This window comes from Crinia signifera, chromosome 7 (genome assembly GCF_055691185.1).
Source record: "Crinia signifera chromosome 7, ASM5569118v1, whole genome shotgun sequence".
NCBI lineage: Eukaryota > Metazoa > Chordata > Amphibia > Anura > Myobatrachidae > Crinia > Crinia signifera.
Window position 1 is genome coordinate 108,249,490 of NC_139223.1, and position 14,229 is coordinate 108,263,718.

Genomic DNA, 14,229 nt, shown 5'->3' on the forward strand with positions numbered 1-14,229 from the left:
GGTGGACTTTGTTTCCGTCTCCCCGGACCTGCCGGTGATATGCATCGGAGATTTTAACAATATTATGGATCCCCACCTGGATAGGCGGAGCAGATCATCGGCGGGGACGGGCAGAGGAAATGGAGGTTTTGACTCATATGTACAAAATTTGGGCTGGGTTGAAGCTTGGAGGGAGAAACATCCAGGAGATAGTCAGTTCTCATGTTTCACCACCTCATACCAGTCTTTCTCTAGGATCGACCTGGCTCTGATCTCCAGAGGATTAATAACTAGAGTTAAATCGGTCGAATACCTCACTAGAGGCATATCCGACCACTCTCCAACCATCCACCAACTAATGTGATGGCAACTTGCTTGGGGCGTCAGAAGGTATTTTAGGAGATGGGTGACCTCTCCTTCTCTGATACAATATTCCACCCCAGGCGATAGGTATAAGAAGCAGGGCAGCAGCCGCTTGAACACTAAAGGGTAACATCGATTCCCTTTCACTGACTCCACATTAGGCAGGATTCCTCCCCCACAATACCCATAAAAGCCCACCTTACCCGGTGGCAGCTGGCAATTGGAAAAGGGCCGCCTGTGAGAGGTGGAAGGGGACTTCCCAACCTCCAACCAGACAATCCCGCCACTGTCAAGGGTATATAAAGTCGGTGGGAATTTCCATGACCTGTGGGCATAGTCAGCTCTTTCACTAAATACTTCCTCTTCACTTTCTTTTCTTCTTCTTTTTCTTTCTTCTCTTTTTTCTTTTCTTTTTCAAAACCCCCCCCCCCCCCCCCCCCCTCCCTCCCATTTCTCTATTTTCCCATCCTTTCTCTCTTCCTATCCACTGCACCGCGGGAGCATACCCAAGTATTTTAAGTATTCTGGCTATTTTTGCTGTCTACCTACAAGAGGCTCTAACAGTGATATTCACTATATACTAATCTCTGGAAACACATTTAGCTTTACCATACCATAGCTGCTAGTTTAAATTACTTGAGCAACCGATGTCTTCAAAATATTTCTTGCAATTTGGTGCATAATACAAGACAATAATATCAGAAGCATGGTTGATGGCTCTGAATTACAGTGAATGTTATTGGTAGTTACATGTACATCCTTGCAAGTGTGATGATTATTTGATATTTTGTAACGCGATAGCACTTATTTAAAGTAGATACAAACCTGTTTCAAATTTACATATATATTCTTTACCGTGATAATATTCATGTGAATTATATGTTTCTTTCATTTATCTTCACCTATTTGGCATATATTTTGATGTAAGGCATCTTTGAGCCTACAACTCCTTTATTTCAGAACAGATATTAGCAACACCCACGGGTAGTTACATTTGGTAACAGGACTTTTGGATACAATGTGTTGACTCAGATGCTTTAGGACAGACCTAAGCACAATACCCAGGATAGTTTATTCGAGTCGACATATACAGAGAAGTTTTTTCTATCCATCTATTTACCTTCTTCTACCTATAGTGTGGTGTGTTACTGAACTAGGAGAACCTATGCCCGGTGGGCATTGATATATCGGTGTGAATCTATATATGTTCTATGTTTGTGTGTCAACGTAATACTTACGTCTTCTGTCTAGTATAAATTTTAAACATTAAACCAATAAAAGCTAAGTTTTAAGTTTACCATACCCTGGGTGGGACTCATCCACCCCATTCTTCTACGTGTCACTAGTACCTACATTTATCCACACACAATTGACACTGTTCCCACATTAGAATTTTTTCTGTAATATGGCGAAAGACTCCATACCATCGATTAGCTTGTGTTGTTTTATACCATAGAATATATCTCATAATATATTGTTACCAAAGTTTCAACTGATTACGGCTTTGTAATCACAATTTAAGAGTGCCCCAAAAAAGAGAGAGTCTTTTCTCCTCCTTGTTTGCACTCTCCAATAATGTTAGACTTGTCTGATGATAAAGAGATTGGCGTGGTCTTTTGGAGATTTGACGCCAGGTGGCTGGAGAGAATTGGCTGCCCCGACAGATTAAAGGAGAACTGGCTTGAATTTTGGGAATTAAATAGGGAATCTGCTCCCCTGAATGTTGTTTGGGATGCCTTTAAGGCTTACTTGAGAGGCCTGTTAAAAAAAGAAATTGGCAGGGTTAAAAGGGAATGTAGGAGCAAATCAGCTGAACTAGAAAAAAAATTTAGAGAGTTGGAGTTAGTGTACCTGGGGAATACCACGGAAGAAAACAAAATTGCATGGTTAAAAGTACAGGGAGAGTGGTTAGATGGGTTGAAGGAAGAAAACGCGAGAGTGTTACAAAATAACTCATTTACAACGTATGCTAGTTCCGATAGATCTGGGAGGTTATTGGCGTATCTGGCGCAAGCCGATCGCCCCTCAACAATAATAACAAAAATTGAAGACTCCTCGGGGAAGATGGTCGGTGAAGGGGGGGACATTTTAATGGTTTTTAGGGATTATTTTGCAAAAACTTATGAATCCAGACCTATACATAGCCCGTCTGAAACTGTAGACTTCTTAAAGGAAATAAATCTCCCTAGGATATCGGAAGATGGTAGGGAGGAGTTGGAAGCCCAGATAACATTGCAGGAGGTTAAAGACGCAATTGCCTCACTGCCAAATGGCAAAGCCCCCAGCCTGGATGGCATACCTGGGGAGATTTATAAGAAATATTCGGAGGTGTTGGCCCCAATGTTATTAGACACTTTAAACTATAGCTTTCAAGAAAATAAACTCCCGGTATCTATGCAAGAGGCTAAAATAGTGGTAATTCTAAAAGAAGGAAAAAACCCCTTGTTAGTTGAATCCTATCGTCCAATCTCTTTAATATCAGTTGAAGCCAAAATTCTAGCTAAAGTGCTGGCAATGAGACTGAATCGCCATATTGCAGAAATAGTGCATAGTGATCAGACTGGGTTCATGCCCGGAAAATCCACTGCCCAGAACCTGCGAAAAATCTTTACACATCTTCAGATCCCTAGGGTGCAGGACCCCTGCCCAGTGGTGGTGTCACTCGATGCGGTCAAAGCTTTTGATACGGTTGAGTGGCACTACCTCTGGGCAGTACTGGGTGCGTTTGGGCTGGGACCGTGCTTTATTAAATGGGTGAAGTTAATGTACTCCGAGCCTAAGGCCAGGATGGCAATTAATGGGAGTATCTCTCAACCCTTTGCCCTGTATAGAGGAACCAGACAGGGGTGTCCCCTGTCCCCAAGCCTCTTTGCATTGGCGATTGAGCCACTGGCTTGTTTTTTACGAAAACATTCAGAGTTGGTCGGGTTCGGAATAGGGGAAAGCACTGAGGTGGTGTCCTTGTATGCGGACGACCTGTTATTATTCTTAGCTGATGGGGTCAAGGCGGTTCCCGTGGCCCTGGGAGAGATAGAGAATTTCGGAGACTATTCTGGATTCAGGGTGAATTGGGGGAAGTCTTGTGTCCTTCCGATCAACCCCGGGACCCTAGAATCCCTGCCAACTCGTCTACCCCTTAAATATGTTACCACCTTTAAATATCTGGGAGTTTGGATTTCCCGAGACCCGAGAGACTTCGCAGGGTTAAATCTGGACCCCTTGATGGCCCATCTTGCCGCCAAATTAAAACAATGGACTAGATTGCCACTTACAACAATAGGAAGGGTAAACTTATTGAAAATGTCAATATTACCTAAATTCCTATATATAATGCAACATTCCCCATGCTTTATAGGAGATGTCTTCTTTAGGAAAGTAAACAGCATGTTTTCTACTTTTATATGGAACAACTCTCGACCAAGAATAAGGCTCCAGACTTTAATGAGGAAGAGGGAGGAAGGGGGCATGGCACTTCCAGATCTTAAATTGTACTATCTAGCGGGGCAAATAAGAGCATTAGCAGGCTGGATAACGGGTGATGAGGAATATGATAGAATAATGACTATGATAAAACCTGTGAATAAGGAAAACACCCCTTTGCAAAAATGAATAAAGGGGCAGACGAGTAAAAAAGATCCCCCTGCGGTTACGCAGGCGGTAAGAGTCTGGAAAGAGGCAAATAAGATCCTGAAATTTCAAAGTATGGAGATAGAACATCCAATAAATGACTTTAGAAGGTTAGCCGGGTTAAGAGCACTCCAGGTTGATGAGGTATGGGGACCATATAGTATAACAATGGTGAGCCAACTATTTATAAATAAAGATCTAAAGTCCTTTACCCAGTTACAGGAAGAGTATAATGTTCCGCCAACTCATTTTTTTAGATATATTCAATTAAGAAGGGCCTTGTATACGCAGTTTAGAGGAGAGCCCCCGGAATTCGGGATATCCCCAGTTAAAATTTTTTTGCAAAGGAATAGAAACTGTAAAGTCTCAAAAATATATAGTCAGTTATTGAGGGAGAAGAATGAAGGAAGCCTTCCACAATGGGAGAGAGATATAGGATCTATGGAGGATGTGGAGTGGGACAATGCCCTGTCGGCCGTCTATAAGTGCACAAACTCAATTAGAGTACACCAAGTTCAACTGTATATAGTGCACAGAGTGTACTTAACTATGGAGAAACTGATGAAATTTGGGGGAAGAACCTCGGACAAGTGCCCGAAATGTAATAATGCTGTGGGGACGTTTTTCCATTTGATATGGGAATGTCAAATCACACAAAGGTTTTGGGAAGAAGTAAAATCTACATTGGTGAATTTGGGGATAAATGGGAGCAGCCTCACGCCAGGATGTTGCTTATTAAATATAAATGTTAACAGCCTAACGAAATGGGAGGATAGGGAGTTTGTCATGAACTCCTGTGCAATAGCTAAAGTTATAATAGCTAGAACGTGGATGGCAAAGGAAGCCCCGGAGTATGGGAAATGGAAGGCATTGATGGATTATACCGTATCTCATGAGAAACACCTTTATATGAATAGAAACACATTAAATAAATTTTATAAAATTTGGCACAGATGGTTAATGAAGTGATCAACTGATATGATCCTTAATATTTACACGAATACTGAGTGGTGAGGTTTTAAGGATAAAAGGGGGGTATCACAAGGGTAAAGGGAGGGGGGGAGGGGGGAGGCGGGGAAGGGGAATAAGTAAATAATGAGGAAGGTTCCGATGGGTGGACGGGTCACAGGAATAGGGTGTAGTTGGGGTTAGGGGAAGAAAGGTATGGGTAGTCTGGGGGGGTATTGCTAATGGTTTAAGGGAGGGAAGAGGGAGGTCGATTAGTATGGTGGTGTGGGTGGGTAGGGAGGTGGAATAGACAGGGAGGGGTAGCCACAAGGAGAATATATGAAGATGATATAGAGTTGTCACGTTAGTCGAGAAAATAACAGTCACGTATGTATTTAACACACAAATTATTATTGTATAATCCATAAAGTAAAAAATTAAAAAAGATTTAATCAATGAAATTGAAGGACCGCGTTCCTTATTAGCCACCAAAAAGGTGACAGACACGGGAGAGTTATATACCCCTAGGAATGGGAATAGTGGACTATGCACCCGGGTCCGAATTGAACTGTACAAGATATAGAGGAAACCTGATTAATAACTAGTTAAATTGGTGTAGAGTGGTTAGCACTGGACGCAGGGGGGGGGGGGGTGTTGGTATGTATTGTAATGTTTTAATGTATGATACAGTGATAATCTAATTTGATGTATTATTGAAAACCTTGGTTTGAAAAGTAATGGAATCTCTATAGAAAATTGTGTGTGTTCCAAGGTTTTTTGGAGTTGAATGTTTCACTGTATCATTGAAATGTATATGTATGTCTTGTCTTTTTGCAAAATTTAATAAAAAGAAAGTAAAAAAAAAAAAAATATGCACTGTGCTGGGTCCCCGCTCATTAGATATGCATGGAGTGGGACCAGCTCAGCGCTCACTGCTGCCTGGGTCACCTGTCAGCTCAGCCAGCGGTCCATTGCCTCGCCCCTTCTTGGGGGGGGTAGAGAATCACCAGAAACAAATTTTTTGGCAGGGTGGGAGAAAAAATTCTAGATACGCCACTGAGCACCCCTGTACTTCTACAGCAGGTAGGGCAGCACCACTAGACTTATACAGCAGACATGGCAGTGCCCCTGGACTTATACGGGAGACAGGGCAGCACCCCTGGACTTATACGGGAGACAGGGCAGCACCCCTGGACTTATACGGGAGACAGGGCAGTACCCCTGGACTTAAGCGGCAGACAAGTAACCCTGTACAGCAGACAGGACACCCCTGAACTGATACAGCAGAGCAGACAGGGCACCCCCCAAAATGGTAGACTTGAGTAGACAGGGCACCCCTGGACTGATTCAACAGACAGAGCAAGAATTACCCCACGCCACCCCCAGACAGACACACGTCCATCCACTACACTCTCCAATAAAAGAGTAAAGATGGCGCCGATCAGCGGGGAACTTACTGTAAATAAAATCCAAAACCTGCAAAACAGTGGGACAGTGGGAAGATGATGTTTTGCCTCACTTTGTAATCCACGTCTGTCGAGAAAATTCAAGCTGTTTCGGAATGGGAAATTCGGGGAGTTGGTCCTGTTCTCAGAGAACTGCACTTGCTAACCCCTAATTTTAAAAGCCTTTTAAGCTACAGCATATATATACTGTATACACTAAGCCAATTGCAGAAATATATTAGTTTTCTTATAGCTCTCTTGTTTCTGTTTGACAGGACTGAACATGGGACCCGTGGTTGCTGGTGTAATAGGAGCTCGTAAACCTCAGTATGATATTTGGGGGAACACAGTAAATGTGGCCAGTCGTATGGACAGCACTGGAGTTCCTGAACGAATTCAGGTGAGATTCAGCTTTTTACAACCGCACATTCTGCAGCGCATTACAACTGTACACACAGTTATGAATAGAGACAGGTGGTCATATGTAATAGTGCCTAGCGGCCCAGGGTATTAACATATAAAGCAATGGGAGCATATACCGCTCCATTCAGACTGAAATAAGAAAAGTGCTTAATGGTGAATTACAATCCTGTCAGCAGTGATAGTTTTGTTTTAAGTAACCCTTTGAGTGCCAAGGGAACAAAATAGGTGTGAAAATTGCCAAGTAAATATTGTTATTTATCATGATGACCTGTAATGTTTACCATATATAGGAAATATTATCTTTTTTATGAAACATTTTTTATTTTAATTTATATAACAAATGTAAGAGATGCTGGCATTTTTAGCGGGTATTTTGCGCATCTCACAGAGCTGTTGGCACTGATATATTGGGCCTTATTTTGGTTCATTCTTTCTGACAAAATCCTTCTTAGATGGACAAAACCATGTGCACTGCAGGGGGGGCAGATGTAACATGTGCAGAGAGAATTAGATTTGGGTGAGTAATTTTGTTTCTGTGCAGGGAAAATACTGACTGCTTTATTTTTACACTGCAATATAGATCTCACTTTTAAGTAAAACCCCACCCAAATCTAATTCTTTCTGCTCAAGTAACACCTGCCCCACCTGCAGTGCACATGGTTTTGCCCATCTAAGAAGGATTTTGTCAGAAAGAATGAACCAAAATAAGGCCCATTGTGTGCAGGCAGAATAGTGGGGAGGACAAGAAATAGTTTGGAAATGCTCCTTTGGAATACTTGGAGGTTAGGGAAAAGTCTTGTTGTATGAGGCAGGGACATGTTTGATGTGACTTTTTGTCATTCGTAATGTTGACATATCGACAGAGCATACTGTACATCAACATGTTCATTATAGACAGGCATGATGAATTTGCCATAATTTCGACATACTGAAATGTCAACAAGTCAACCCAATGGTAACCGTAACATTTATAATGTCAACATTATGACTATGTAGTCAGATGTCAACATTTTAACAATATCGACATGCCACAATTCTAACTTTATTATGATGACATTATGACTGTCTGTACAGTTATTTTTAAGATAGTAAATGCAGACCGAGGAGATGTTTCAGTGCAGTTTAGTTGATAAACTTATACAGTATGTTGGAATTATTTTACAATGCATCAGGTAAAAGTAGTCATTTGGACCCAACATCCCTCAGTCCACCCTCCCACTACTGATTTGATAATTATTAGAAAAATATATGACTACAATCTCTTAAGACTCAGGGAATGTTGAGTTTGTATGGTGGTCAATAGTGTAAATTGTAACTTAGAGGTACTGTACTGGGGATGCAGTCAAAATCCAGATGGTCAAAATACCGACATTTAAAATACTGACAAGGTCAAAATACCGACATATAGAATGTAGACAGGTTAAAAAGTCAACATGACTTTCGGTCGACAGGTTGCAAGGTCGACATGGGTTTTTACACTGTTTTTTGACCTGACGTGCCGACATATTTCATGCCCTACCTTAAACTAGGGCGTGGTGGGAGAATAAAATAGTGTGCCCGAAGCATTGCAAGCGAAGCGAGGGATGCGAGGAGCTGAGGTTGACTTCCAACTGTGTCCATGTCGACTGTGTCGACATCCGGGTAAAAAAACAGTGAAAAAACCCATGTCGACCGAAAGTCATGTTGACTTTTTCACCTGTCTACATTCTATATGTCGGTATTTTGACCTTGTCGGGATTTTAAATGTCAGGATTTTAAATGTCGGGATTTTGACCGTCGGTCAATAGCTGTCGGTATTTTGACCATCTGTATTGCATACCGAATCCCTGTACAGTACAAGGGAATGAATAAAGTAGACAGGCCAACTCACCGAGGACAGTCTCTGTGGAGTGTTGGGACAATGGAAGGGGCACCAAGAGGTTATGTGTGGTGATTGTGGGTCTGCCCCTAGGGAGGTTTGTTTTCAATATAGAATTATTGTAGCCATTCCCTTATTCAGACCACTGTGTTACTTATTCTTATTTCTGCATTAACTCTTTTTATTCTAGGTCACAGCTGATCTCCAGCAGGTTCTAGCTGCCAGTAATTACACCTTGGAGTGCCGAGGAGTGGTGAAGGTGAAAGGCAAAGGGGAAATGATGACCTATTTTCTAAATAAAGGACCCTCTAGCAGTTAGCACACTGAGAGATGCTTTATTATCACCGTGCACTGAAATTTCCTGGTTCTTAACAGTAAAAAACAGCCTGCCGGAGATTCCGGTTGGATTGGCTAACGGGTGATTGACCAAAGATTATGCCAAAGTAGGCACACAGAATAAGAACTCCTGAGGTGGATACCCTAAAGGAGGACATGAGAATATACATATTTATTGAAACTACTCACTGATTTCCTCTATGAAGGAAGTAAAGGAATGTATTATTGGTACAAGATCGCCAGCATTGTAAATGGATTGTTTGTAAAACACGTCAGTACCGTACTGTGGCCTTTTTTTGTGACCAGTATAGACCAGCCAGAAAGGCACTAGACTCCATATTAAGAGCATTTCTCTTCCAGTTTGAAAATACTTATCGATTTATGGACACATGTTTTTCAATATTTATTATCACAAAGTTTACTGAGATAATTCTGGTTTCAGCTTAGTTACATGCTAAAGTGATCCTATACACACTGGAGGCCCCCATTTTGTAAGACGAACGAACGTAATCACCTCACTAGCAACGAGATTACTGCATATTGGTTTTGCCCACAAAATGGTTGTCCCTGCACTGTGTGTATGGCAACAGGTACATTTTTTTCCGCATGTGCACCTGCCTCACCAGAATATCAGCGTCCTTTTTGTAGTTTTATTTTGTAATATTTTAGTGTGGAAATCTAGCAAAAAAACACAGATTATATATTTTGTAAATTATATAAAAAGGCTGGTGCCAAATGTACAGCACACGGAATGGTGTATTATCATTCGCTTTACTATGAGATGGTTAGTCCTGTCCATTTTCTGCTTTATTTGGTAACATAGACCTGGCAGTTTTGTATGTAACACAATATACAGTATAACGTGCATGTTCCCTGAGAATAACATACACTGATTAGAGTATTCTTATGTTGGCTTTTTATGTGCAAGCTGTTACCTCATCAGAAGAATAAAATATAGTTCTGCTGATAAATGCAACAATACACGGGAGTATGGAGACACGGATGTTTACTATGGTACTGTTGCTGAAACAAAACACATTCCGATGCCACTGCTTGTCTTACAACCTGTATTTTGTATATATCTTGTTAGAATGCAAGAAATCAGTTATTTCAGGTACTCCTGCCATAGAGGGCATTACAAAAGCACAGAAGTTGTATATTGTGTTTCTATTAAGCTGCCATGTCTTTCCATGTATTATATACAGTACATACATACATATATATTTCTAATACCTTTATTGTATTATTTATGATTCACTTTTATTGATGCTCAATTAAACACCTCCATCTGCATCACATAACTGTGGGCCAAACAGATTTCCTCTCTGACCCTCTTTACATCCTGTACCCTCCAATGCTAATCATCAACACCCATTTCTATTCTTTCTGGCCAATGACATCTACCTTTCATTGACCACACCCTATCTACCCTCCATTTTGTGCTCACAGGCTACACCTGCATCTACATTGGCTGCATCTTTTATTGGTCAGTTGGTGCAACAAAGATTTTCCCATGGAAACTATTTAAATGACATATGAACATTAAATACTGTCTCACTGGTGTGAATTTGTACTACTACTACTACTACTACTACTACTAATACTACTACTATTACTATGCTTCATGGTTTTTAAAATAGGTTGATAATTTGGGGCTGAAGGGGGAATTTATGAAAATGTGTGCAATGTGTTTCAAAGGGTGGTACCTTAATGTATGGTTTTCTTTCATAACATGTCTGCGTATAACGGACTACGGTTACTTTTGATGAGAAGTTAGTTGTCCTACCTCTATATTTTTGATAGAAGACCCACACAAGATGGGGGGAAACCTACAAACTCCACTTGGTTGGAATTGAACATGCAAGCAAAGTGCCGGCTGTAAGGCAGCGAAGCCATTCTGTAGTCCGTTTATTTATCAACATTTATTTATAGGGCACTGGCTTACTCCACAACATTTTATAAATGGGAACAAACACATGGCCTAATTCAGAATTACCTGCTCGCAGCAGCTTTTAATATGCATACCACCCCCTGCCTGCATTTGCAATCACTGTTTATGAGGAAAATCACGACCATCATTGGCGAAGCTCCACTGCCACTGCAGCCATAGTAAAGGCCCCCAAACACTTATCCGATTTGGCCCGATTTCACCGACCCCAACAGATCCAGAGGTCAGACCTGACCTGAGCCAGAGGTCAGACCTGCTGCCCATCCGACCTCCAACTCAACCCCCTGCCAGCAGCGGGGAACGGGGTCGCATGCAATACATAACACGTCAAAGGTCCACATGGGATGTAACCCACGGTTAATTACAACAGCCAATAGAATTCATCCTAAATGTAAATAAATAAACACTACTTACAATTTTTCTATCTACAGGACCATAGGAGCTTAATACACCATTCACCACATACATATATCCTGATGACTGTTTAACCCCCAAAATTTTGATGTCCTTAAACACCACTGTGTTTCACTGATTTGAAGCTTTGGAGTGCCGCCTTGTTTGAGATATATACTGTATATACTCCACAGTTTAAAATGACAGTAATAAATACAAACAATTCAACAAATAAATGGCACTCAGAGACTGAAGTAGTGAAAGTAAGACCTTGTATTTTAAGAAGTGAGTGGATTTACTTTCACCACTTCAGTCTCTTCAGTGCCATTTGTTTGGTGTCAAACTATATATATATATATATATATATATATATATATAATTCGCACACTGGCGGCACTCTCTGACTTGTAAATAAAAACAATGGATACCGCAATAGGTGATCAACGTTTCAGTGCCCTGTGCACCTTTATCAAGAACGGTGGAATATATATATATATATATATATATATATATATATATATATATATATATATATATATGCATTAGCAGAGCCCATGGCACAGCCCTTTAACTGAATGTACCATTTACTATCAAATAGAAAAACTAGTTAATGTTAACTGTAGCAAATGACAAAGGTGATTTCTGGGCCAGTATAATTAGGACAAGACCTCACAAGCCTCCTCAGGCCTCTAATCCCCTATCGTGCGGGATGTTGGTGTAGGGGTATGGCCTGTCTATCGTGAATGTTCTGTCCCAGTTGGTAGCTGCAAGTGAAATTTGAATTGTTGCTTCCTGACCAGCGGTGGTGGAACTCCTGGTGTGAGGTGGTTAGAGGTATCCCTCACAGTCCCATCTGTTTATGCGTGATGGGCAATGTTTGTCAGTTTTTAGGAATAATACATTTTACTGCCCTATGTAGTGTCCCCCTTTTCCTTTTATATATATATATATATATATATATATATATAAATGTCCAATGACCCGGCACTCTGCAACTGTAATGGGGTCAACGGTGTCTGGCCAGGGTGCTCGCTGCATGGAAAAATGAATTTCCCATAAACATGGATATGTGAATAAGAAGCGTCACTCCAGGGCTGTTTGAATCATTCAAATATTTATGTGCGGTCTACTCCATTTCGGGAGTAATTCCCATCTATGTGTCCTGAAGATGAGTTACTCCCGAAACGGCGTAGACCGCACATAAATATGTGCATGATTCCAACAGCCCTGGAGTGACGCTTCTTATTCACGTATCTATACACATACAGTATAAATATATATATACATATATATATATATACATATACATATATATATATATATATATATATATATATATAAAAAGAGATGTAGAGGTGCGCTATATTGTATTTCACCCACATGCACTTATTAAAAAATATATGTAATATGTTTATTTCAAACAATAATATAAAATATATACATAGAATACAATTGATTAAAACAATATACAGAGGTTCTTCAATTGGTGATTTTCAAATTGAAGTATTGATTCCTGATAAGACCATAGATGTAAATGGGTCTAGAAAAAACCCTGTGCGTTTCGTCCCTTTAGGGACTTCCTCAGGGGTAACACACCAGGATCAATTTTTACTGCATTCAGATGGGCGAATATGTGTAAAACACTCTCAAGTGTATGAATAAAGGTATGGCCTGAAGTTGCTATTAAAGCTTCATTTCTTTAAAACGGCAGAATTGGCAAACCTAATAAAATAACTCTCCAGCTGGTATCCTCCCAGTTTCAGCAGTATTTCTGTGTCTGAGAGAGGTGGGTGTCCGCTGTCAGGGTGGATCTAGCCAATATCACTGCAGTGAATCAATACAGCATGCAGGCGGGGAAGCCGGGAGCCGGACAGATCACAAAACGTCAGGAGATGAGTTTCTACGTCACTTAAGAGAAACGCCGCAACGTGTTTCGTCATCGATGACTTTGTCAGGAGCCGAAGTCATCGCTGACGAAACGCGTTGGGGCGTTTCTCTTGAGTGACGTAGATCCTCATCTCCTGACTACTTGTGATCTGTCCGGCTCCCAGGCCTCCTGACGAAGTAATCGCTGACAATAAGCGTTGGAGCGTTTCTCTTGAGTGACGTAGATCCTCATCTCCTGACGCTGCTGATTTCTTGTGATCTGTCCGGCTCCCAGGCCTCCTGATTAAGTCATCGCTGACAAAAAGCGTTGGAGCGTTTCTCTTGAGTGACGTAGAACCTCATCTGCTGACGTCTTGTGATCTGTCCGGCTCCCTGTTTCCAGCTTCTAGGCTTCGCCGCCTGCATGCTATATTGATTCACCGCAGTGATATTAGCTGCCGCCTTGGCTGTCATTTATCCATGAGTATATTCACTGTTTTAAACTTTCGTGTACGTGAGCTTATATATCAGTAAAAGTGTTTATTACTATGCTCATTGTGCGCTTCTCTGATTTTCTTATATATATATATATATATATATATATATATATAGCGACCTGTGTTGTCTTTTAGATAAAATTTCTGAGACCGATATATAAATATAAAAAATATATTTATTCAAAGAAATAGTTAAAAACTACGATAAAACTGAGAGCAATCCACCTCCAAAAACAAGTTATACATACACTGATATTGGTATTAAAAATAATAAAAAGTAAATAAAAGACTAGTGGAATCTACAAAGATAAACAAAGGGAGGGCGGGCAGGTGCGACAGTCATACAATGAGTAATAAAATAATTAGGATAAAATAACTTAGCTCAGAGCAATTTGAGGTAGGTAGAAGGAGTTTCCGAACATGTTTTGTCCTCAGGATGACCCCTGATGAAGTCATCGGGCCCCGGGCTCAAAGAACCAGTCCTTGTTTTAGAAATTCAGGAGCCAAATAAGTTTGTGGTCCCCAGGATTTCTAAAACCAGCACCA

At 40.8% G+C, this 14,229-nt stretch overlaps 1 protein-coding gene across 2 annotated transcripts in view; it reads left to right on the forward strand.

The window, feature by feature from the left end:
• The window catches only part of ADCY5 (adenylate cyclase 5), a 411,020-nt gene extending 400,494 nt beyond the window's left edge, over positions 1–10,526 (forward strand). For both annotated transcript variants that reach the window (XM_083153598.1, XM_083153599.1), the window contains exons 20-21: positions 6,638–6,762; positions 8,834–10,526. In XM_083153598.1, the coding sequence (XP_083009724.1) occupies positions 6,638–6,762; positions 8,834–8,962 (254 nt within the window). In that variant the 3' untranslated portion in view covers positions 8,963–10,526. The remainder of the gene's footprint in view (positions 1–6,637; positions 6,763–8,833) is intronic.
• Positions 10,527–14,229: the final 3,703 nt, after the last annotated feature.